General features: G+C 38.0%; 1 protein-coding gene across 5 annotated transcripts; it reads right to left on the bottom strand.

Moving 5' to 3' along the window:
- Positions 1-1,773: 1,773 nt before the first annotated feature.
- On the bottom strand, positions 1,774-23,811 carry dnai3 (dynein axonemal intermediate chain 3). 5 transcript variants are annotated; one of them, XM_031760274.2, is made up of 23 exons: positions 23,692-23,811; positions 22,161-22,228; positions 21,497-21,535; positions 19,184-19,368; positions 18,699-18,803; positions 18,150-18,287; positions 17,860-18,056; positions 17,455-17,571; positions 16,971-17,167; positions 16,240-16,358; positions 15,650-15,739; positions 15,310-15,408; positions 12,962-13,078; positions 12,007-12,080; positions 10,220-10,373; positions 8,209-8,305; positions 5,070-5,185; positions 4,724-4,784; positions 4,307-4,437; positions 3,651-3,858; positions 3,472-3,563; positions 3,195-3,311; positions 1,774-2,075 (listed from the first exon to the last, which is right to left on the bottom strand). In XM_031760274.2, the coding sequence occupies exons 2-23, from the start codon at positions 22,219-22,221 to the stop codon at positions 1,977-1,979; spliced, it is 2,613 nt and encodes an 870-aa protein (XP_031616134.2). In that variant the 5' UTR covers positions 22,222-22,228; positions 23,692-23,811; the 3' UTR covers positions 1,774-1,976. The 5 variants fall into 5 exon arrangements, with proteins under 5 accessions (XP_031616134.2, XP_039456949.1, XP_039456946.1 ...); XM_039601015.1 differs by having other exon boundaries at positions 22,167-22,228; XM_039601012.1 differs by having other exon boundaries at positions 23,703-23,774.

Here is a 23,811-nt window from a genome sequence, read left to right as displayed (position 1 = left end):
GCAGTAAGGGTGGACTTAATTTCTCACAAGTGTGCAGAATCCCAAGAAACTTTCTTTTTTATGTGACAGTATATCGAACTTTCCCTCACTCACTTTGATCTTGAATCTCACGTCTGTTACATGGTGAAGCACTTTTTAACGATTGCTGCAAGTCGGTTGGGTTACAGATTACACTCATCAGTAACGACTACAATCCGAGTTCTGACACAATTCTAAGATGAAGTGAATTTAAAAAACAAACAAACCTTAAGACATTATAATGCACTATCACTGTGGCTCATTTCAGTATTACTGTTTTGAGTCATGGCTGAATGAAGCTGTGAGGACTACAGTCTAAAAGACAAAATCTCACTTCAACAGACTGTTATGTGATTCATATTTATACAGTCTTTAATCATAAAAAAAATCATTATTTGGTACTGGAAGATCATTTGGAAGTCAAATTTTCTAAACTTAATATTAAAGTCTTAATGTAGCCCCTTGGATATATTAAAGATATATTTAATTTGATTTAATCTATTTGATCTATTCCCCATATGGAAATATTCCAAAGTTACTTATGAAAGGGAAACCAACTGTTTCCATTTTGCAAACTTATACTGTAATGTTTGGTTTCCATGTGCACTACATTTCAGTAGGCTACTTTCTAAAATAATACAATTAGTAAAACCTTCTAATTTTGGTAAAAGTGTGTTACTTAAAATATTGAGCACATTCCAGTTTTTAGCTGTAGAGGTGCTGTACAGTAACACACCACTCTCGTGGTTCTGGTTACAACGTTTCAAGGCCACAGGTGCAGTTTCCTGCACTCTCAAAACAGCCTTGGAAGTTCTTGGACAGCAGTTAACTAGCACATAACTACATGGCCTTTTGTGCACAAAAAAACAACCTGAAAAATGATTCGAATCTTTTCAGTGGAAACAATGGATTCATTCAGCGGGACCATTAGGGAGACTGCTTTAAAGATAATGCTAACATCTGGACACTGTTTAGATCAAGACGTTATTGCTGCATTAGCTGATTACTTGTGCAATGAGGGCAAGATATACACACATGATTAGCATACCATCATCTTATTACATTGTTAGCCATCCAATCCACTTGTCGGTAGAGTAGTGTTATCATGTAATTGGAGTTGTGACTCTCACCATCTGGCCAGATTATTTGGAGAATATGCTCTCCGCATATTCTTTAGGGAAATATGTACTGTTGCAGCTAGTTTCACCTTTCTGCTGTTTGGTGCTGGGCAGGCTGTGTACATGTATTCATAGATCAGCAAGAGTGCATCCTTTCATTTGACTCCTTTTATGCTGCCCTACTAAAATGTAGTCGGCCTTATAGCCACCAGTTCCAACTGGTTCACAGCCGTGTGAATTACTGCCTTAGTAAAGACCCAGAGACACAATATTAAGCGATAAAGATCACTTACAAGTCAGGATTTCTGACTAACAGCTTTTGCGATAGTGACCACAGTCATTAGCTTTTAAATCTTTTTATTCAAAATTGTCCACAAAACACCAGATTCTAAATTCATTTACATTCTTACGGCACTTACTGAAATTAAACAGCCATATAATGACTTTCTGTCAAGGTCAGATCACTTTTGTATCCTTAGGGAGTGGTGGTAAGGAGGGCACTAATGGATGGCATTACCCAGTAACTCGATCTTAGATGAATGGATGAAAATAATCTGTTGACCCTGAAGCCTGAACCCAAGGACAATGTGAATGTATACTGTAAAATCGATGTAAGTTACAAGAAACACTGCGAAAATAGGCACAAACATACGAACACTGGCAATGTGTGGAACAGGTTGAACAGGTTTCCATATTGTAAAATGTTTTCTTATTTACATTAAACTTATACAAATCAATAAATAAATGTAAGAAAAAAGCTTTTAATTCTTGTGCATGTGTGTGTGAAGGAGTGTGATATTAGGTATCCTAGGTTTTTGAAGCACGTGGCCACAGGCCCATTTACTCGAGGATGCTTTCCTCCAGTTTCAGGTAATCACTGTACTCCTTCAAGTCCGCCTCCTCGCTGTCTACCTGGAATGTGACTGGCTTGTCAGGCTCCTGCAGACAAAGCCAGAGAAAAAAGCTTCATCATAAACAATAATTACGAAACAATAGAGCACTTAATCCAAGATCTCAGCCTTTCCCATCGTAGAGGCAGAAAGTTACATTGCCTCTGAATTTTACTGAACTGAATTTTTATTGAAGGATGATGAGACTTTTCTAGTAAAATCTGGACTGTGCCCTGCATCTGTGTATTGCATGCAGGGCACAGTCTTTTAAAGAAAAAAAAGGAAAATTAGGATACTGTGTGGCAAATTCCTGATACTTTCCTCCCACAACAGGAAACCAGACAGTATTGTTCATATCATATTCAAGAGGCGCCTTGTCCTGATCATCCATCTAAATTCAAATTGCCGTAGATGTTTTCAAGCCAACAACAGAAAGAAGCTGGAGGTGAACATGAAAATTCATTTCTGTTTTGAGGAATTAAGAGAAAGTATCCACTCCAAGTGACATTACTACAGCAAAACAAAACTTTTTTTGTAGCTGTCATGCAGCCTAAGATGGAAACAGTTAGCCACTAAAAGACTTTGCTTCTATACTTAGCAGGCAGACTGTCAGGCAGTGCCTGTCAATAACTACCCTATCCCCAGTGCTTGGGATCAAATAACGATGCGAATGAATTAAACATGAGCGGATAGAAAATGAGAGAGAGACACTGATAGAAAGAGATACATGAGTGCCTTCTTCATCTTTTCCAATGTCAACTTTATACGTGCACATATTTAGCTGGGTCAGTACTAAAACTTTTGTAAGTCTGCTGAAGATTCTGATCACCAATGCAGGGAAGTTTTGTGGGAAGTCGAGGTTTAACTCAAGGACACTTTCACTGTAAACAAATTCTCCTGGAACTGGACAAATGGCAAAGGACACAGGGAAAGAAAAGCTTTAGTGTTCTCCTATCCTTTCTCGTCCTTCATTTTCATTTCAATCTTCATTTCAAATCTAACCATTATGGTCTGAACTGTCAGATCATGGAAATTACAAACACTGGACAGAGGACATCTTTCCTCCTTCTCAGCTGCTGTTGAGCCACCTTCCAGTCACACTGTTTGATGGAAACTGGCACCTTAAGACTTCTGGGAATTCAGTTTAGAATTAAAACCCACTGCTCACCACTTGTTTCTTGGACTCGCCTGCCTCCTTTCTCTGTTTCGCCCACTGTTCTTCCCACTCCAAATAATCCTTCAGCCTGTCATGCTCTCGGTCAAAGAAGATCTGCATGTTTAAATCCTGCATACAAACAAAACAAAACAAGACAAAGACACTAGTAAGCAGTCAATAATACCGTAGCAGCCATTAAATACCTTTAAGACAAATAACACATTTTTACCACAGTTTCTTAAAATTACACAAGGGTCCAAGCAAAACAGACAGCTCATAGTCTTCTTACCTCATTCTTAACGGGGGAGCGGAGGGTCTTTGGCACACTGAAAACACGGAGCATTCCAAGGTTGTCAGCAACAGCCAGGTAGTGTTGTTTGGCTGTAAGTACAAAACAGTCCATTAAATGAGTTTTAAGGTTCAAAAATCTTATCTGTCCTGAGCACCTAATATAAGCCAAGAACTCACAGGAGGCGATACAGGGTTTGATGCAGGTAATTCTGGTACTGGCGATGTGTTCATGGAAGTGGGTAGATTCGCTGGTGTTTAGGAGCAGATTCCACACCTCAATACTGCCATCATTTCTCCCAATGAAGAAAACTGCAGGTCGGGAGAGGGACCAGCATGCCGCACTGTACTCTTGCTCAGAGCTTGGTCCCACGAAGATTGGGCCACCCTGGATGTTGTGGTTTACAAGAAGTATTTAAAGAATTTTGTGTGTTCTGAAGCATTTTATTTATTGAATTGTGTGCTCCAATTTTGTCGAGTGAACTTGTGGTATTTTACTTGTGTGTTACTTAGGACGAATTAGTCTGTGTCTGTGCATGGTTACCATTTGGACGTGCTTCAAAAACCAAAATTGACAGAGTTTATCCAAAAACCAAACAAACAAAAAAAACAAAAGCACAACATTACTAATGCTGAGGCTCCACAAACCATACATGGCCGCTATATCCATTTTTTATGTACAGTCTATGTCTGACTAACTGAATAAGCCTGAATAGTTTTGCTTAGTTTTGCAGTTTAAATGCTCAACACAGCAACCAAGAAATTACGTAATTAAACTGTCTCGATTCTATGTGCATTACGCATTATGAAGTAATCAATATTTTCTGTTGCAGTACCATCACACCCTCTTTCCAGATGGCAAAGTTCCAGCCTCCTGTTGTCAAAAGAATGTCTTTGAAAAAGGGTGATCGCTGCATTGTGTTCACAAACCAGGCATGAGTTCTAAAACAGAGGAGGGGCTTGGCACCTGGAAGTGAAGTGAGACAGATGGAGAATATACACAGTTTTATTTGACAGTCATTTCCTTCCGAGGTAATCACAATGCAAAGGAGCAATTAACCCTGTAAAACATTATGGTCATTACATTTGGCCAGGCTACCAAGCTAAATAGTGGATTTAATGTGAAAGTAGCAATCAAAGTCATTTCAATAAATTGGGTGTAATTGTTTTATGATTCATCGTACTGCTGTCAGTCTGACAGCTGAGCACTGGTGAGCCATAAAAAACAGAGCGTGGCAAGCCCGACTACTCACTGAACTTTCGTTCAAACTCATCTTCCTCCAGTTTCCAGTCAGTGTAGACAATCTCTCCTTCCTGTAAAAAATGAACATAAAACTGCTTATAAATGTATGTATGTGTCTTCCTTATTTCAGTTAAGTTGTAAAGTATAGTATACTCCTTAAGTGGCATGACAAAAACATGTGCAAAAACCTAATAAAAAAATCATTCATTATTGGTTATGCCAACTTGAGATGAACTTCAATGTAGAAAAAAGAAGTCCAGCTTGCTCACAAGCTGAGTAAAGCGTACTTAAGCAGTCAAGAACTTAACTGTATTTTTTACTTGCTCTATGTTGATATCATTTGAAGACATTTTTACCTCTGTTCCAATATAAAACTTGGTATTGACATCGTCCAGGGTCCTGAGTGTTTTGGCTGAGGGTATTCTGAGTTGACTGTATTCTGGGAGGACCTCTGCACCATCATTTTCATTATCTTGTTATGTAAGACAAAACAGGAAGAGAGGGTAAAGTGTGGGGGCCAGAAAGTAAGAACAGGTTAAAAGTTCAACTCATTGTTTTTTATTTATTTATTTAACATTTCAGTGACCTGAGAGAGGGAGCCTGGTGCTGACGTAGGACTAAAATGTTCACAATACTCAGCGCCTTGTTACTAGACAAGTACAAATATTTCAATAAACTAAAATAGGGGAAGAAAGATTGGTGTAAACTAGCAGATTTTAGGAAATAGAATATCTGCTTTATTCAAATGAAGGAAATAACAGACTGAACTGCGGCAGTGGTGCTGTAATTTGACCGTGAACAAGACGACAGAAGTAGTAAAGCAAGTGAGGTGGGGAGGGGGTACAGCCGAGGTGAAAGGGCTGGTAAGAGTGGATTTGAAGGGAGAGAGAAAGAAAAGCACAAGAGGCAAAGTTAGGAGGGAAGCCTGTGGAGAAAACAGGGACAGGAGGTAAAAGGTGGAGGGGCTGAAATAGGTTAAGCTGGTAGAAGCCTTTTCCATCACAAAAGCCTGACTGTCTGCCAGAGATCATGTGGATCTATCTGTTCACAGCCCCTTACCTGTGGACCGCTCTCGATCAAGTCTCACTCTTGAAGGTTAGATCAGATTACCCAATCACATGTCTTCTAAATCTATTTTCTCCCAGTTAAGATGTGTGTAAAGATATGAGAAAGATGATACAGACAGTGTTTGACTTTTACCCCACTGCTGCGTAACTGTTGCTTAATCCCCATGAGGGCCTGCTCACAATTTATTTCAGTGTGAAAAATCATGCGCTACTGTTAACAAGTATATTGTAGGTTTTTAAATGTTCAGAGAAATGGCAAAAGGCACAGAAGCAGACAGCAAAGACCACCCTCGATCAATGTGAGTCAGATATTTTAGGTAGTGCTGCAGTATTAATCACACAGGGATTCATTAAAATCGTAATAACAGACTCCCTGAGGGCTGATGAAAAAAGAAGCAGATTTATTGCTTGAGTTAGTAAGCATATTAATTCTATAACAACCAGCCACCAAGGCTGTGTTTATGGAAGCCAGACAAAGACATGTCTCTTCTTGACCAGCCAGGACACACATGATCATCTTCTGGCCCTCAAGGAGTCTGAGCAGCATATTGCAAAGAGCTGACAGTCAGCAAAGCCAATGGTCTGCAACTATGGCGGCCTTGTTTTGGAAGTATCACTTAATACAGTACCATGAAACCTGAGGAGAGACAAGACAGAGAGAGAAATAGAGTAGCTCAGGGCCAAATGAGCCCTGCCCCACTGATCACTGTGCTCAGCCATCCAAAGCAGAACTCAGGAATCCAAAACTCCCTCAAAGAGGTCAGGAGACATGTCTGTGACGCTCACTGTTTGCTCTCCTCACTTACCTCAGTTTTTAACACATTCTGACCCATTCAGATATTATAAGAATTGTTCAGGCACATTAAAGAATAATTGCTCTTTACCTTTGATATTTTGAAGACACAGTGAGTGTATCTTTTACTATAGTTTGCGCTTGAGCTTTGCTTCATTATTTTCCTCATCAGCTACAATGGGGAAATCATTTCTCTAATTGTTATGGTGGTTTAATTTTAATGGAGGGCACACCGAATATAATCCAAAAATCCAGAAAACACTTTATATAGAAGTTATAAATTGATTGTGAAAGAAGAATTTGATCCATGACCAAAGAGCCATCCATGACCCGTCTTTAGTGTTCTGACTGAGGAGAGGATGTTTGTGTCCAAGATTTTACGTTACGTTACATTGGTCCCTTGTGCAATGAGTTTGCCCTGAAACAGTCCTAAAGCATGTTTACATCTCCGTGCTTGACTGTGGGGGTGATGCTCTTAGTGTCATATGCAGCATTTCTCTTCTTTCAAACACAAACACAATAACTTGACCACAGTACTTTTTCCTACTTACGTCCTCATTGGCAAACTTGGCATGCGCCTGTAAATGTGCCTTCTTGAGCATTGGGACTTTGCGACAGCCAGAAGATTTCTGTCCATTGTCCAAAGTGTTACCAATGGTGCTCTTGGTGGCTGTGGTCCCAACTGCCCTCAGATCATTAACAGGCTCCTCTCATGTAGTTCTGGGCTGATATGCCACCTTTCTCACAATCACCCTCACCTCATGAGGCAAGATCTTGCATGAATCTCCAGACTGAGGGTGACTGATGGTCATTTTATTATTTCTTTCTTCTATTTTCGATTCATACATGATTGACTGTATCAATCATGTATGAATCATACTTATACTTATTACTTATTAATCTCTGGCTCTCTTCCACAGCCTGTCTTTTATCCTGTCTTCCCTCTCTCACCCCCAACTGCTTGAGGCAGATGGCCGCCCCTCCCTGAGCCTGGTTCTGCTGGAGGTTTCTTCTTGTAAAAAGGGAGTTTTTCCTTCCCACTGTTGCCAAAGCGCTTGCTAATAGGGGGTCATATGATTGATGGGTTTTTCTATGTATTATTGTACGGTCTACCTTACAATATAAAGAACCTCATTGTTGTGAGTTGGCACTGCATAAATAAAACTGAATTGAATTGATCTGAATTAATCTGTCTGCCGCATGGGCACATATTCAATCTGTGGCAGCCAGATTGTTGGCTGGGTTGTAGGGGATCAAATACTTTTTTCACTCACTGACATGCAAATCAATTTATAATGTTTATGTATTTTTTTTCTTGATTTTTTCTGTTTCTCTCCATTAAAATGAAGCTTCCATGAATATTAGAGACTGCTTTTTTTTGCAATAAGCAACCGTACAAATTCAGCAGGGGATCAAACAATTGTTTCCCTAACTGTATCTCTTATGGACAATTGGTTTGATTTGAATGAGCATGTGAGTGAGTCAGCTTCCTAAAACGTTTGGCATCAAACAAAAAAACCACAAAGTATTTCGTGTAATTAAGTAACGTGACTGATTGCAGGAAAATGGAGAACGAGTATAACAGACTGAAACAGACAAAGCCTTGCAGCCTCGAGGGTAAAAGCGCTTGCTCACCTGTGTTCCTACCTGTATTACTATTACAGGTGTAATGTTCTAGGCTGAACTTCAAAGGAGCATACTCTCCACTTGTATCGCTCTTTGGCAGGGAAACCTGACACATGGCATAAAAGAAGATGGCTTTTATCACTTGAAGAAAAAAGAAAACATTATTTAAAACAAAATCACAGAGCATGCTCAAGAATCTACACACTGAAATCATTACCTAAACCCAAGTTAAATAAATCTAATGCACACATACAGGGAGTGCAGAATTATTAGGCAAGTTGTATTTTTGAGGAATAATTTTATTATTGAACAACAACCATGTTCTCAATGAACCCAAAAACTCATTAATATCAAAGCTGAATGTTTTTGGAAGTAGTTTTAGTTTGTTTTTAGTTTTAGCTATTTTAGGGGATATCTGTGTGTGCAGGTGACTATTACTGTGCATAATTATTAGGCAACTTAACAAAAACAAATATATACCCATTTCAATTATTTATTTTACCAGTGAAACCAATATAACATCTCCACATTCACAAATATACATTTCTGACATTCAAAACAAAACAAAAAACAATCAGCGACCAATATAGCCACCTTTCTTTGCAAGGACACTCAAAAGCCTGCCATCCATGGATTCTGTCAGTGTTTTGATCTGTTCACCATCAACATTAAGTGCAGCAGCAACCACAGCCTCCCAGACACTGTTCAGAGAGGTGTACTGTTTTCCCTCCTTGTAAAACTCACATTTGATGATGGACCACAGGTTCTCAATGGGGTTCAGATCAGGTGAACAAGGAGGCCATGTCATTAGTTTTTCTTCTTTATACCCTTTCTTGCCAGCCACGCTGTGGAGTACTTGGATGCGTGTGATGGAGCATTGTCCTGCATGAAAATCATGTTTTCTTGAAGGATGCAGACTTCTTCCTGTACCACTGCTTGAAGAAGGTGTCTTCCAGAAACTGGCAGTAGGACTGGGAGTTGAGCTTGACTCCATCCTCAACCCGAAAAGGCCCCACAAGCTCATCTTTGATGATACCAGCCCAAACCAGTACTCCACCTCCACCTTGCTGGCGCCTGAGTCGGACTGGAGCTCTCTGCCCTTTACCAATCCAGCCACGGGCCCATCCATCTGGCCCACCAAGACTCACTCTCATTTCATCAGTCCATAAAACCTTAGAAAAATCAGTCTTGAGATATTTCTTGGCCCAGTCTTGACGTTTCAGCTTGTGTGTCTTGTTCAGTGGTGGTCGCTTTCAGCCTTTCTTACCTTGGCCATGTCTCTGAGTATTGCACACCTTGTGCTTTTGGGCACTCCAGTGATGTTGCAGCTCTGAAATATGGCCAAACTGGTGGCAAGTGGCATCTTAGCAGCTGCACGCTTGACTTTTCTCAGTTCATGGGCAGTTATTTTGCGCCTTGGTTTTCCACACGCTTCTTGCGACCCTGTTGACTATTTTGAATGAAACGCTTGATTGTTCGATGATCACGCTTCAGAAGCTTTGCAATTTTAAGACTGCTGCATCCCTCTGCAAGATATCTCACTATTTTTGACTTTTCTGAGCCTGTCAAGTCCTTCTTTTGACCCATTTTGCCAAAGGAAAGGAAGTTGCCTAATAATTATGCACACCTGATATAGGGTGTTGATGTCATTAGACCACACCCCTTCTCATTACAGAGATGCACATCACCTAATATGCTTAATTGGTAGTAGGCTTTCGAGCCTATACAGCTTGGAGTAAGACAACATGCATGAAGAGGATGATGTGGACAAAATACTCATTTGCCTAATAATTCTGCACTCCCTGTAAATACAAATTAAATAGTTATTCAATTTAAGCCATTTTCCTATTTTCTTGTAACAAATCTTTGTCTGCAGAATAATTACTGATGTGTAAAAATAACACTAAACATCGAATCATTCTTTTTCTTATGGTTGATTTTCTTATAGTTGGAAGTTGAAGAAAAAAGCTCTTTCTACACAAATCATAAGCTCTGTAATGCATCCCAGACATGACAGTACCCTGAAGAGTGGTTTCCATGTCCGGTCCAGGTGTTTGAAAGTTTTGGGGATGCTGTAGGGTGTCATCATGATCTTCTGATCCACATCTTGCTTCCTGTCGGCCAGAAACTGGTTCTGTAGTTTTGGCACTCGCAGATCCCAAAACATTACAGTGCTTTAGACAGAGACACAATAAGATAATATGGAATTAAGAACCACCTGAAAATTAACAAAATTCTCTATCGTCAGATGTTCATATTCAAACATGATTGCTGAATATATAGATATGTGGTTTTCTTCAAATGTGGTTATTGCCAAAAACAACAGGAGCAGTGTTTTGAAATCTTTCTGTCATTTGCAACTCCTTTAGCGTCAGTCTAATGACGCCGAGTGTGAAACACAGTCTGTGTTCACATTGATACTTCATATCTAAACTGAATAACAGGACATGCAAAATGAAGTAACACATACAAACACTAGTGAGAATTAGACTGCATAGCTATTTCCTGAGAAATATAATGATTGCCAGATACACTCATTTACGTGGTTTACAAAAGGCAATGTTTTATCCAACTGCACAGCTTTTCAATATATTATTGGCTCAGTATGTTCAACCAGAGGAGAATGACTACAGATTACACCATAGCATTAAGATGAAACCGGAAAAATAATCCAGGGTGTTTAAGTGCCATAATATATATTCACCAATGGAAAGCTTTAGAACTTTACAGTATTAAAAAGCATCTTTACAGTCTACTACAAGAAAAAAAACATTTAACTCTATATAAACAGCTTTCATCTTTATGAAAAATTTATAGGTGATTTTTTCACACATATACATTTTATGTTTTAAACTGTCTCTAGTTAGCTAGTAGCTGTTATGTCTTGTTAATCCAAGTCACTGATCTGAACAAAATTGTAGTTTTTTATTATTTAATTGATATGTGACTTGGCACTAATAGCCAGACATTTTTGTCTGCCAAATACAGACAGTAAAACCAAACCCATACTCAAAGCTAGGGATGTAGCTTGCTAACTTTCTAGCATTAGCCTCAAGTTAGAATTCCATCTTCTCTAAGAGATCTGGTACTACTTGAATTTTTCCGTATCTTGCAACTGTGTTTCTACTCTTTTACAATTTAAATATTACTACTTCTTATATTCTTTGTATTTGCTTTCTTTTGTATTTATTTCCAGTGTTAGTTATAAGTCAGTTTCATTTGGAATTACACAAAATATATACACCAAGGAACTTAAATTATGATGTATTCATTTAGATCATGTTATTTAGCTGCATAAGTAGTATAATATTCCCATTTGGGTTGTTTTGCTTATTATCTAAACTTGTGGAGGTTTTGTTGTAATTTCATAATAATACTTTATGTATCCTTTTTTCTATGCACATGTAGAGGTGTGACAAAGTCAAGTCAGTAATGATGAGGGAAAATGACTAAAAGCTATTTTCTAAACACTGTTCACTTCCAAAGTTTTTCTTTCTTTTCCCTGTATTTGACCTTCATTAGAATGTCAACAATCCAGAGAGACTCAAAACAAGGGCAGCGAGAGAGAAAGGGGACGTGATAAAGCAAACAGTGGATCTAGTGAGTGTATAATGTACCCATCAGGTAACCAGATGCCTTTGTTTGCCTGCTTTTCAAATAACTGTATGTATTAAAAAACACACACATGCTATCAGCCACTAAAAACACACTTAGAATCAACATCCAAAGTACATACTGACAAGCAGTGAAAAGTAAAAAGAAAAAGCATCAGGAGTTATTCTTTTCATTAAACTGTAGAGAACTTACCAGTCAGGGGAGCAGGTGACAACTTGAACAGAAATGTTAGAATTGTTTTGAACTGGAACGCCTGTCCTGGTCACCTAAACAGAGAGAGTTACAAAATCAATAAATGTCTACATCAGGCTTGGTCTTGTAAAGAATGAACATGGTTCATGAAGCTGTATGGGTGGTTGGATTTTCCCCTGGGGGCACTTTGATGATTGCCTTACTTTACTTATCCAGATAACTGAAAGTGATTGATGTGATTTACTGCAAGTAACTACATAGAGGTAAGTGATAGGCACAAGTGGGAAACCAAATCTGGATATATATGGCTAGTAATTATCTGTGCACACTTAATATTGGATTTCTTTGTAAAAGACAAAATACCATAGTCTTACTGCAGAAAATATATCTTTACAATATAAATATAATATTTATAATATAAATATAGGTTTAGATTTGATTTCTTTTGACGTTGTGATTGTGGGGTTTGTTTTCCTCTGAACATATATTCTACATTGCTCCTTTTCTGCGCTCACACCCTCATTTGTAACATTTGCTCTGCTTGCTATCTACTTCCCACTAATGCCCTACATCCTCTTAGCCCTGTTTATAGTGAACTGCCCATTAACCTGTCACCATTCCAAAACAAGACAGAGAAATCAGTATGCTAGTATGAGACCTGACCTTGAAGTGTATGTTTTGTTACCATTTCGAGATTGGGGGTTTTAGTATGTTGAATTACGACACAGTGTTTGTATTAGATATAATTTAGGGAGGCTGAGATCTAGAGAACACTAAAGATTGCTTTTCTGAGACCATTGCTGTGTAGTCACACAAAAACACCTTTTATCCACACGCTAAACAGCAGTAACCTTGTGGAAGGGCTCAGAGTAGGCTCATGTGCGCCTGGTGGAAAGAGTAATTCCCAACAGTTGTTAATTCCCTCCAACCCCTTTGCCCTTCAGTCCCTCAGTACCTCAAATGTTTTTGGCAGCCACTGGACATCAGTAACTGGGGATTTGTGGCTGCTTTCTATGGAAGAAACTGCACAGTAGCGCATGACAGGAGTCTTGTTCTCTTTTTTGTCAAAGTCCTGGTGGGAAAGCAGACACGCGACAGTAATGTGCTGTATGGTCTACACACAAATTCAATCTAGACACAAAGACTGTACACAGCTGAATAACCACTGTAAAACGCACAAGCAGAATAATGAAATGCACGCAGACTCTGTGTTTAATCCCCAATGTGAAGATATTGAACAACAATGATTTTTCTGCTCACACTTTATGACGTGACAACTTCGATGTGTGCATGGAAAAACAAACAGCACACAGATAAATATACTCAAACACATTCTGGCACAATAGAGCCACTTAAAAAACATAAAATCACTGCAATATGGTTATTAAATTTGTTTAAAACACCTTCTCATAGTGTTGCAATCAAATTTTACACATATATTTTAGTCGTAGTGTGGACCTGCAATTGGATTTATTATGTGCAATGGAGCGAATAAAAAAAATAGAGAAGATGTTAATTTAAAATGTAATTCTTCATTTATCTGACAACCCAGTGACAGGTGGTGGTGTAGCACAGCTTTCACATCACCTAACAGAGCGTTCTAGTAGATACAACTGCCACTGTTTACACTGCAAACAGCAGGAAGGGCAGTGATCTGATTTCACTGTGTGTTATCTTCTATGTGGGGGCAATCTACGGAGGTAGATGAAGAGTTATGTAACAGCTGGCGTATGTGAGCCGGTGCTGTTGACTCTGGTGAATAAAGGGCTAACAATGACAAAGAGAACAGAAGGAGGCACAGAGGGTGGGAGAGGGGAAGGCAAAGAGAAGGAAGCAGTAAGGAGAAGGATGGAGACAGCTGCTCCACTGTAGAGGCAATAAAAACACACAAGGCAAATCTGGGCTAGAGATGATAGGACACGAGTGTCTATTTAAATACAGCTGGAAGATATCAGTGCAGGGTTAGGCTTTGAGAAACTGAAGTAAAACAAAACATTTTCAAACTATAAAAGCTACACTGAAATGAGCTAAAACAAAACAAAGTCAAAACTATGGTAAACAAAAATAAAAAAAAAAAATTAGAAAATACAAACTATAATAGCTCATAACTGTTCTCTGGCCTTACCTTTATATTGGGTTTTTACTATAGAATATCACATGATAGATATAATGTGTTTCCCACAACATATTGTCACGTTACTATTTTGTCCCAGCCCTCTGTGAAAATGTATTTTTTACAAGGCTTTGCCAAAGATATTTCAGTCTTCAGTTGGAATTTTCACTTTATCTCACTTCAGTTTAACTGAGGTCTCCATATGAAGCCTAATAAGCTGCACGTATATAGAAGCAGGATTATGTAACGATATCATCTTTCTAAGAGATTCACTCCTTTCAAGTAATGAGTAAGGAATTATTATTGCAAAAAAGTAATTAGATTACTGTTATTTTCCCGTAAGCACGCTCCATTACTGTGTTACTAAACCATGATTTTTTTTGTGAGAGCGTCTCATGACAATGACGTATGAGCGTGCGACGTCCGTGGCAGCAACAGACGTGTGTAGATCAACAGTGGATAATATGGAGTACTGGAGAGAGTACGACTGTGCAGCGTTTAAAGCTTGGAAGTACTGACATTACTTTGAGTTTGATTCCGTAAAAAGTGACAACAACATTAGCGTCCGCTGTACACTCTGCATGTGAAGAAAACGTCTTTTTTCAGCGTAAAATTAAACTTTAAATCTGCCACGGGAATGTGAAATTCACAGAGAAACCCCCGGATCCCCCTGCTGTCATGACCGCTGCGGCACCGGGCAAACCTCCACCGGCCCCACTCCTGCTAAACAGGTGAAAATAGATTTAAGAGTGACAGGATTTAGTGCCACTGAACCTTTGATTTTATTTATTTTTTGATGTTTTACTTGGATCTATTTGAAAGAATGAGTTGTAAACACAAAAAATTATTTTATTTTATATGTTGGAATATGCAGAGAATAGGTTTAAATGTTAAATAAATTTCTTTAAGTCAAAGACTGTTACATATAATTTAATTTTTGCTTGATGCAAAGTGCATAAACTTAAAAGTAAATTAGTAAAACAATTTTTAAAAAGAGACTTTTTCATTTGATTCAAAATTTATTTCAACTTGATATGATGGATTATGCAGAAAAATATTGGGTAGAAAGGTCTATTGCTTTATTATGTATTCAGGTTGTGTATCATGTTTTTAAAAGTAACTAATTAAAAGTAACTAGTGTCTCACTGCATCAGCACTGTGACTATTTCAAAGAGAGTATGGGTACTTACAAATGTGTCAGTGTCAGAGTCCAAGTCTGAGCCTTTTTTACTGATAGGCTGTGTTCCCTGTAAGTGCAGGGCATGAAAAGAAATGTCCCACAACACCACCTGAGACATCAGCAACAAAAAATCATTTAGTGGTGATGACCATTTGAGCCTGAGACTATAGATAATAATATACAAATATATATATTAGAAAAAAAACCCTCAAACATTTCATATTAAATGCTGACAGAAGAGTGGCAACAGTATGCAATACCATTTTTATATTGAACTAAAATGGGGGAATGGGATGAGAAACTGATTATTTTGATTTGTGAAGTTGAGATGCTGAGTGAAAAAGGAGCACCTTGCCATTCCTGCAGCCACCAACGATAACATTTGGATTCGAAGGGCAGAACTCAAAGGCAAAAATGTCGTCTGGGCACTCCAAGAGCAACTATATATAAAAACACATAAAAATGAACATACACATATTTCCAAGCAGAGGTTTCCATGTATAAGGAGCTTCACAATGCAACAATGTATTTATTCTAGTCTCTCTCTTATATGATAAAACCATATGCCTACACTGACATAAAGGGAAAGAGACAGTATGCAGTATATTTTTTAGCTTTGTTCCCTTTTGTAGAAAATTTTATTTATCTATGTTATTTATATGTCTTGTCAAAGTGCCACTGGTCCCAGAGGCTGAAACCAAATCATGACACATTCACCACTGAAGGCACACGTGGAACTCCTATTACTTTTGAGTGATTTAGCAGCTTGGTTATATTGATTGAGTGCTTGGCTCAAATCAATAGATCTTTTCAAATTTAATACAGCAGAAGATAAATTACAGTAAAGGGCAAATGCTTAGAGCTAACTCTGAAACACATACATTTAAAAAAATGTTTTCTCGACTCCCATTAATGGGTTTCTCTCCTCTACTTCTCATACCCGGGGGTTAGATTGATCGGGGAAGCCATAGAAGACAATGAAAGCAGGACTGTTGATGTACGCAGTGGACTTATCCAGCTGCTCCTCCTGTTTCTTTATAAAAGCCACAGCTATCAGACCTGCCACATAGACAAAAAAAACCACACCCCACAATGTATCAGCTACATAGCAACAGGAAAACAGACCTGTGTTTACAAAGCCTTTTTTCAAAAATTTGTAGGTCACCTCTAATTTCTACTTTACATAGAAGCCACAAGTTGATAATGCATGTGCACTGATCACACTGATATTCTTTTTCCGGTTCTTGTGAAAGTCGATGTGTGTCTTAAGGTGAGAGACGCGTTGATATTACAAGACAGAGCTTGTCAGTGAAGTTGAAATAGCAGGAAAAGGAAGTGCAATTTCTTTTAGGCAGGCTAGTGTATATTTGTACGTATTTATATTATTGCCCACTAAGTGTATACTGTCTCGCCACAAACTACTGTTGCTGAAAAAAACTAGAATTGGGCAAACTCCTGCCTGCCCAGGTCTGTGTAAGGGGTCAATAGTGACCTTATTTTTCCAACTAAAAAGTGAAAGAAAATGAATGATGATGATTTTAATGTGACATGTCAGGGTTCTAATGATTATTTTGCAATGTTCATGAAAGTCCAAAGTTTCTATGGTACACAAATCTTGACTTGTTCATAAAAGTACTCTATGTTATGTCTGTAGAAGTCTATGTACTTCACCATGGATTGTAGGGTGCCAGCTGACGCTGCTGATTTTCTTGCCCATGGCGCGCTTCTCGTCTGTGAAGGTCCATTGAAGCTTCAGACCTTCAGAAACCATCACCAACCTGTCAGAAGCTTCTGCTCCTATGCCCAAGGCCTTAAAGTCATCAGTGAACACATTCATTATGTGTGTCTGCTGAAGGGCATGCAAGACCCTGCAAAGTGAAAATGTACCTCTTGAAATTTGGACCAGTACTTTTTACGTATCATTGCTCACAGACAGCGGAGCAAACAGACAAACGCTACTGGAAACATTTTTTCTCTCTTGCCTCGGCAAAGGAATAAAGTAGACACAATTGTCTTAATATACCATCATCATATTTCCACTGAATATTCCTGCACTCATAATACTGGATGGGATTGAGTTATCTATGGCTGATATTTCGAGCATGGGTTGTTAAGAAGCAGATGGAAAAGACGATACCATAAGAATTCATTTTACCTGGGGGTCACTGAGTTGAGAAACTTCCTCAGATTCTCAGAACTGAGGATGCGTTCTTTTTCTTTCTTACTTAGCTCTCTTGGTTCATACTGGGTAAATATATTCCTCTGAAACGCCCTGTAAAGTAGACAGAAGGCAACACATACAATAAAACATGGAAGTTGCCTTACTTTTAAAACAATATGTTATGAAAAGTGTTGCAGATGCACTGAAAGCATATATAATCTATAAAGCGTGCACAGTATCATGTATGTAGACAAAGCAGAAAATATTTCTGAAATTGATTTCATCTTACTTCCTTGATTTGAAACAGATGCAGTCTTATTATCAGGCTAGTCAAACCTGCACGTGCTTTCCCTCCCTACAGAACAAATCCATTTTAAGTGCACTGATTTGCTGGCCTACCGCTGCGTCTGAGTAGTGCTGCTCTGCAGCCTGGGAACAGCCTGCATCCCGCAGTCCCTCTGCATCCGCTTGATGCTGAATCTGCTGTCTTGGTAGGAAGGACACTCCACGGAGCGACACTCAGCCTCTGTACTGTTGCGGTCAGAAAAACAGACGGGTAACCCCGGTCTGCGCTTTAAGTAGAACTTGTAGCACAGCTGATGATGACAGAAGAGACAGAACAGAATTCATGAGCAAAGCAATCAGATCAGATATAAATATTTAATGTTAATTTGAATATACTGCAGTGCCTTTTCTCTGGTCTCTTTGACAGACTCTTGATCTACTTCCAGCTCACTGCCGAGAGATATCCATGGCTTTGGTTCTGGGGTTTTACTGACATCATCCTCCAACACTTCTGTTATTTCAGGCTGTGGGGGCTGCAGAACCTAGATACAATTTTAAGAATATATAATATAAAGGACAAAATAACAGTAAAAAAACCCACACACTAGCAGTCTTTACATGTATTCATACTTACAGCAAAATGCTTATGCTAGGGAAAGATAATAAAGTAGTACTTAAAGTCTTAAATTTTACGGAAAAATAGCTAGGAAAGCGAAACAGCCAGGATGATATATGACCTGTCACTATTACTAATAACTGGTGCCACAAAAGCACTAGAAACTATTACCTACCTTTAAATTAAATAATATAAAACTTCTGCCTATGTAACTGCTTATCAGTACACAATTTTTAATTATTGACCTGGTCTGTCCAATAACAAACATGTATTGAGGAAAGAAAAAATATATTAACAAAAGAGAACTTTGTTACCGTAACCAACACTGTTAGCTTACATTATATATTCTAGCCTTGGCTTCTGGTGTGAGAACCAGGTAAAAACTTTGTCCATAGGTGAAATCTACATCAAAAACAAGCAATATTTCATCCTCTGGGTAGTCCTGTTAAAAGAAATTGAAAATCACATCATTAATTCTTTATGAGAGTGTTAGAATACATCACAGTACAAACTACTTCTCCAGTAATTTGGCTGAGAGTGAATGTGAAAGTGCCAAAAACCCTACAAACATCACAAAAACCAAAATGGCTGGAAGGAAAACTGGTGTTACTTAGGGTTTAAATCTCATTTGTGGATGACTAAAGTTGCAAAGTTCTGTCATAAATGCATAAAAGAATTTAGATCAGACAGAGAAAAAAAATTAAGTTAAACTGGTTGCTTTGTCTTTTCCCACAGCTCTAAACTTGGGTCTGTGCATCATCACAGTGTCTGGTTGCTGTTGTCTGAGTAAAACTATGCAACAATGCATAACCAGCGCCTAACCAGCACAAACTGCTTCACAGGGTGGAAATCGGACACTGCGGCTCTTGTCTTAATATCCTGTATGATGTCGTCCTTTTTCAGCAGCTTGTAAGGGCTCTGCTCTATGACATCCTCATCAATGCAGCATTCAAAGAGCTCCTGGGTGGCTGTTGTCAGGACGATGGGGTAGATGTCATCAGGGTGATCTTCAGGAGCGTTCAGAAACAATTGAGGGAAGAAAAATAGGGAAGTTATCTGATAAAACGAGCTTTTGGGCTTCATTCCCTAAAAGCAAAGCTGATGACTTGAACGGCTCAAATAAATACTAATACTAATACTACTACTACCACTAATAATAATAATAATAAATAACCCAGAACCAATTAATTATGTTTTAGAATATTGAAAGAGACAGTATCAGACAATCAAACAATAATGATACCAAAAAACAGTGTTTTGATATCAAAACAATGTAAACAGTCAGATAAGCAACATCTGGTATAAACTTTGGGATTTTACTGGCTTGTGGACACACACAACAGCTGCAAAGACCACTGACATGTATTTATTCAAATATGCTTTGAGTGGGCCTGGAGAATGCGTGCAGAATTGGTGCATTGCAGTACATTGTCTATAGGGACAAGTCCTTGTGGTCACAGCAAACTAGAAGGCACGCGTACATCCACGCAGAGCCTCGTGTTCACCTTCTGATGAAATTTAACATCCCTCAGACCCAGCAAATGCCTCTCATCCTTTGCCTGCTTTGACCCTACAAATATCAGTCCTTATGAGAAGTCTGTGCACAAATTTTAAATGTTTCTAGGAGTACTTTTGTATCAGAATGTGTAAAAACCAATAGGGCATCCCTCAAGACATAAAGTGCAGTTACACACATTTATTCAGGACTGTTATAAAACGAAGCCAAAGTACTTTACCACCCCCACAACAAAGCTTTTCCTAATAAACAATCCATTCAGACTCCACTATATCTAAGCCAAGCACAGTCCAGGGCATAGTACAGTAAACAAAGCTTTGTATAATGATAGTTTTCATCCTGCTTGTGGTCTCTCTCTTCAAAGTCTTTCCACAAGGTTGCTAAGGGGACACTGGGAATGCTCAAGTACAGCTTAAGTAACCACTTCCCAGCTGGGTGTGTCAACCTTTTCCACTCACACCACTTAGGCCTCACGCCAAATCATTGTAGTGGAAACTCACACCCTTCATTTCACAGAGTCATGTGTCAACCAAGGCATTTGTATTCATGGGAAATATTTGCTTGGGAGACATAAAGAGTGTGATGTGCAACGTTCCACAGCCCTCAAGAATGCAATTAAATTACATTTGTCGGGTGCACCAAAAAGCTATTTTTAATTTGTTAAGCTTCTTTTCTCTTGCATAATTTACCCAGGCATTTTTTAAAAGCATACCACAAGATATTTATACCGAACCTCAGAGCATTCAAATTTTAGCACACTTTGTTTTCCAGTCTGCTCATATTAGTGAAGAATTTAAGCTTGAACAAAATACATTTATCAGCTTATGCTTAATGTCACACAATGTGCAGAAACCTGCATTTATATTTGAACTAGAAGGCCAATGTGTCTTTATTGTCACAAAGATTTTAAACTGGTTCCTATAAAATTACCATTAGTTTTATGGCAAAGACAAGATTTTATGACCTAATTAGGTTGAGCCCAAGCCAAGACAAGCCTGGGCTCAACCTAATTAGGTCATGTTCAATTTTGTCACGTTCACAAATTGGATTTAAACTGCTGGAAGTATACGATTAAAAGGAATAAATAAATGCAAAAAAACTGAGCAAATTTTGAAAGGAAAAATATTTTTTACTCACAATCACCTAATCCAAAGTAAAACTTATGTTGATGGTTACAAGCACTTGATCAAAAACAAGTTTTTGGGGTTGGTATGTCTAAAAGAAAACCAAATCCAGGGACACGCAGCCGAGTAGAGAAGATCTCCAGAGGCTACACACTTGAGAACATATCAGAACAATGCACATATGAAGGATATATAACTATTCACGTTATATGAGTACTTCAAAATGTGACTGTTCTTTTGACTTGAGCATTGCTACTGGTAAACCTGAAAAAGAATACTAAGGGTCTAATTAATATGCTGTGTTGACTTTAATATTAAAGTCAGCACGTATGCAAGTAGGAGAGCCAAATGCTCAGGCTCTCTGAGTTCAAGAATAAAAATACAGTGGTGAAAAATGAACAAAGCCAGCTTTTTGTAAAAGTAAAAAGACATAAGGAGATAGAATTTAATTTTCTCTCTTCAAAAAAACAAAAAAACAAATATTTTTTTTCTTACCAGGCTTTTCCTTAGGTGAAGGTGGCTGATTCTTCTTGACTGAATAGAAAGTAACTGTTAGTTTTTAGGGTAAATCAAAAACAAAAGCAAGCCTGTTTAGGTTGTTTTGACAGTGTGGACTTATACTGTTGGGGCTATAAGCTGGAAACTGGTGGAATGGGTAACACGGGATATTTTAAAAAGGAAAATCTCTGAGAACAATAATGTTTAACAAGGACATGGCACCATCACCTCATAGTAAAATGATATGCTGCTGGTATTTAACAGTAAGCAGGTTTTTAGCTGTGGCATGGTGAATGTAAACCAAACACTGAGAATGGGGAACCACAGCTGAGTAGAAACCATCTCCAAGCACCAATGTCAGTCTAAGGGCTGTCTAACATTACACTCAAGACCAAATTAGAACAATGCAAATAGCTTTTTTTATTTTTCTCAACTGTTTGTGTTACAAAACTAATTAAAAGTAATTCTGTTCTCATGAGTTACGAATCCCTCAAAGTAAACTTAAGGGCCAATTCAAAAGCATCAAGGATTATAGGATCACCCTGGCTCTGGGAAATCAGTTTACTATTTTACTATTTTAAGATGTTCTTTCATACAGAGACATGTACAATAAAAGCAAACAAATGCATTTAAATTCAGAAATTAATACTCCAGGACTCACCTTTACCTTTTCCTTTAACACTTGCTTTTCTTGATGGACTATTTTGCCTCTTGGGTGCCATCTTTGCTCTTTGGGCAGATTTATAAAGGGAAGAGAGGAAGTTTACACATTTTTTTTTCCTAAACACATTCTGTACACAATTTTCAATTTAATTTTCCCCACTGTCACTGGCATTAGAACTCATCCACTCAGGCAATCCTGATGTCATTATGAAAGGCTCTGGTGACATCTTGTGGCAGATAAGGGAACTGCACTGCTTACTTAAAAAAAGCTGGTGAACTCAGAGAATAAATGCTTATATTAATTTAAACAACTTAGCCAAATAATACCTGTTAAAGTTATTATTATAACAATAATAAGTTGTTGTTTAGTTGTGTTAATCAGAATTATAATACAGATTACAACCAATGATACAGGAAGTTTTCTTAGACACTTCAGTAAAAGCTTTGACTCTTAAGTATTGTGTTATATTTTGCACATATCAGTAAAATGTATTTAATTGGACAACATAAAGTTACAGCAATTAGCACTCTTGCCCCACAGCAAGCAGGTCTTGGGTGCAAATCCAGGACCTTTCTATGTGTAGTCTGTTGTTTTCCTTTGTTCTCCAGCTTTCTCCCACACTCCAAGGACATGCATGTTAGGTTAACTGGTTCTCTCTGTTAGGCCTGTAATAGATAGACTGGTGACCTGGATGGATGTAGTCTAATCATCAAAAGTATTAATAACATAATTTGACCACTGGACATAATGTTTAGTGATGTGAATAAACTCTGCCAAGAGGACGTTTTTACTGCTTTGTGTAATATTAGGAAATTTTAAATATCCTCTAACAGCATCTAGTTTAACAAGCTCATATATTTTTCAATGAAAATTTTGTTTAAAACAAACTACAGGTGTGCACTTACAATAATAATTTACTAACATTATTTCACTTAATATTTCATTCTGAAACAAAAACACACACACAAAAAAGAACTGTAAAGTATTGGGCCCTTAAAATGCACTAAGTCACGAAGATCAAATGTCAGAGTTATTACAGTTTTGTAGTTTCTAAAAAGTTTTTTGTTTCTTTTTGACGTTTGTTTTCAATATATATTACTTTCTGAGTTCGCTTGTATTATTTGACAATGGTCAATTTAGGTGTTTATGCGTTTCCTTGCTAATGATAGTCTCATTTATTTCCTGAAATATGGATGGCATTTTAGTCGGTTTAATTTTAGTCCACTGTAGTAACCTAGTACAGCATCATATCCTCATAGCTATCACTCAGTATAATCCAGAATATGTAAGTCTCAATTTAATATCATAAAGTATAACTCGTAAACGCATTACAGACGTCCTGTTTTCTTTAAGGCTTGCTTAGGCATTACAAATTAGAAGACATTAGCTTATACAGGCTAGTTACGTTAAGTTAGTCATCTAGCTAGTTAATAGGGCTAAAGTAATCAAAAGAAGATTGGATAAGCAGCTTATTTTATGCTCAAAGGTGCACCTTTTCCCTCTTTACAGAAGAATAAATCAATATTACCGTGAGCTTACACCACATAGGCTTGATATCTTCTTCTATCTTCTTGATATCTTCTTCGCACTCTCTGTTTTTGCTCACCAGTGGGTTGGGAACCGCTGGGTTGCCAGTGGTTACAAGAGA

Source organism: Oreochromis aureus, linkage group 17 (genome assembly GCF_013358895.1).
Source record: "Oreochromis aureus strain Israel breed Guangdong linkage group 17, ZZ_aureus, whole genome shotgun sequence".
Lineage (NCBI taxonomy): Eukaryota > Metazoa > Chordata > Actinopteri > Cichliformes > Cichlidae > Oreochromis > Oreochromis aureus.
The sequence above is the reverse complement of the archived record's forward strand: the minus strand, read 5'-3'. Positions and strand labels throughout refer to the sequence as shown.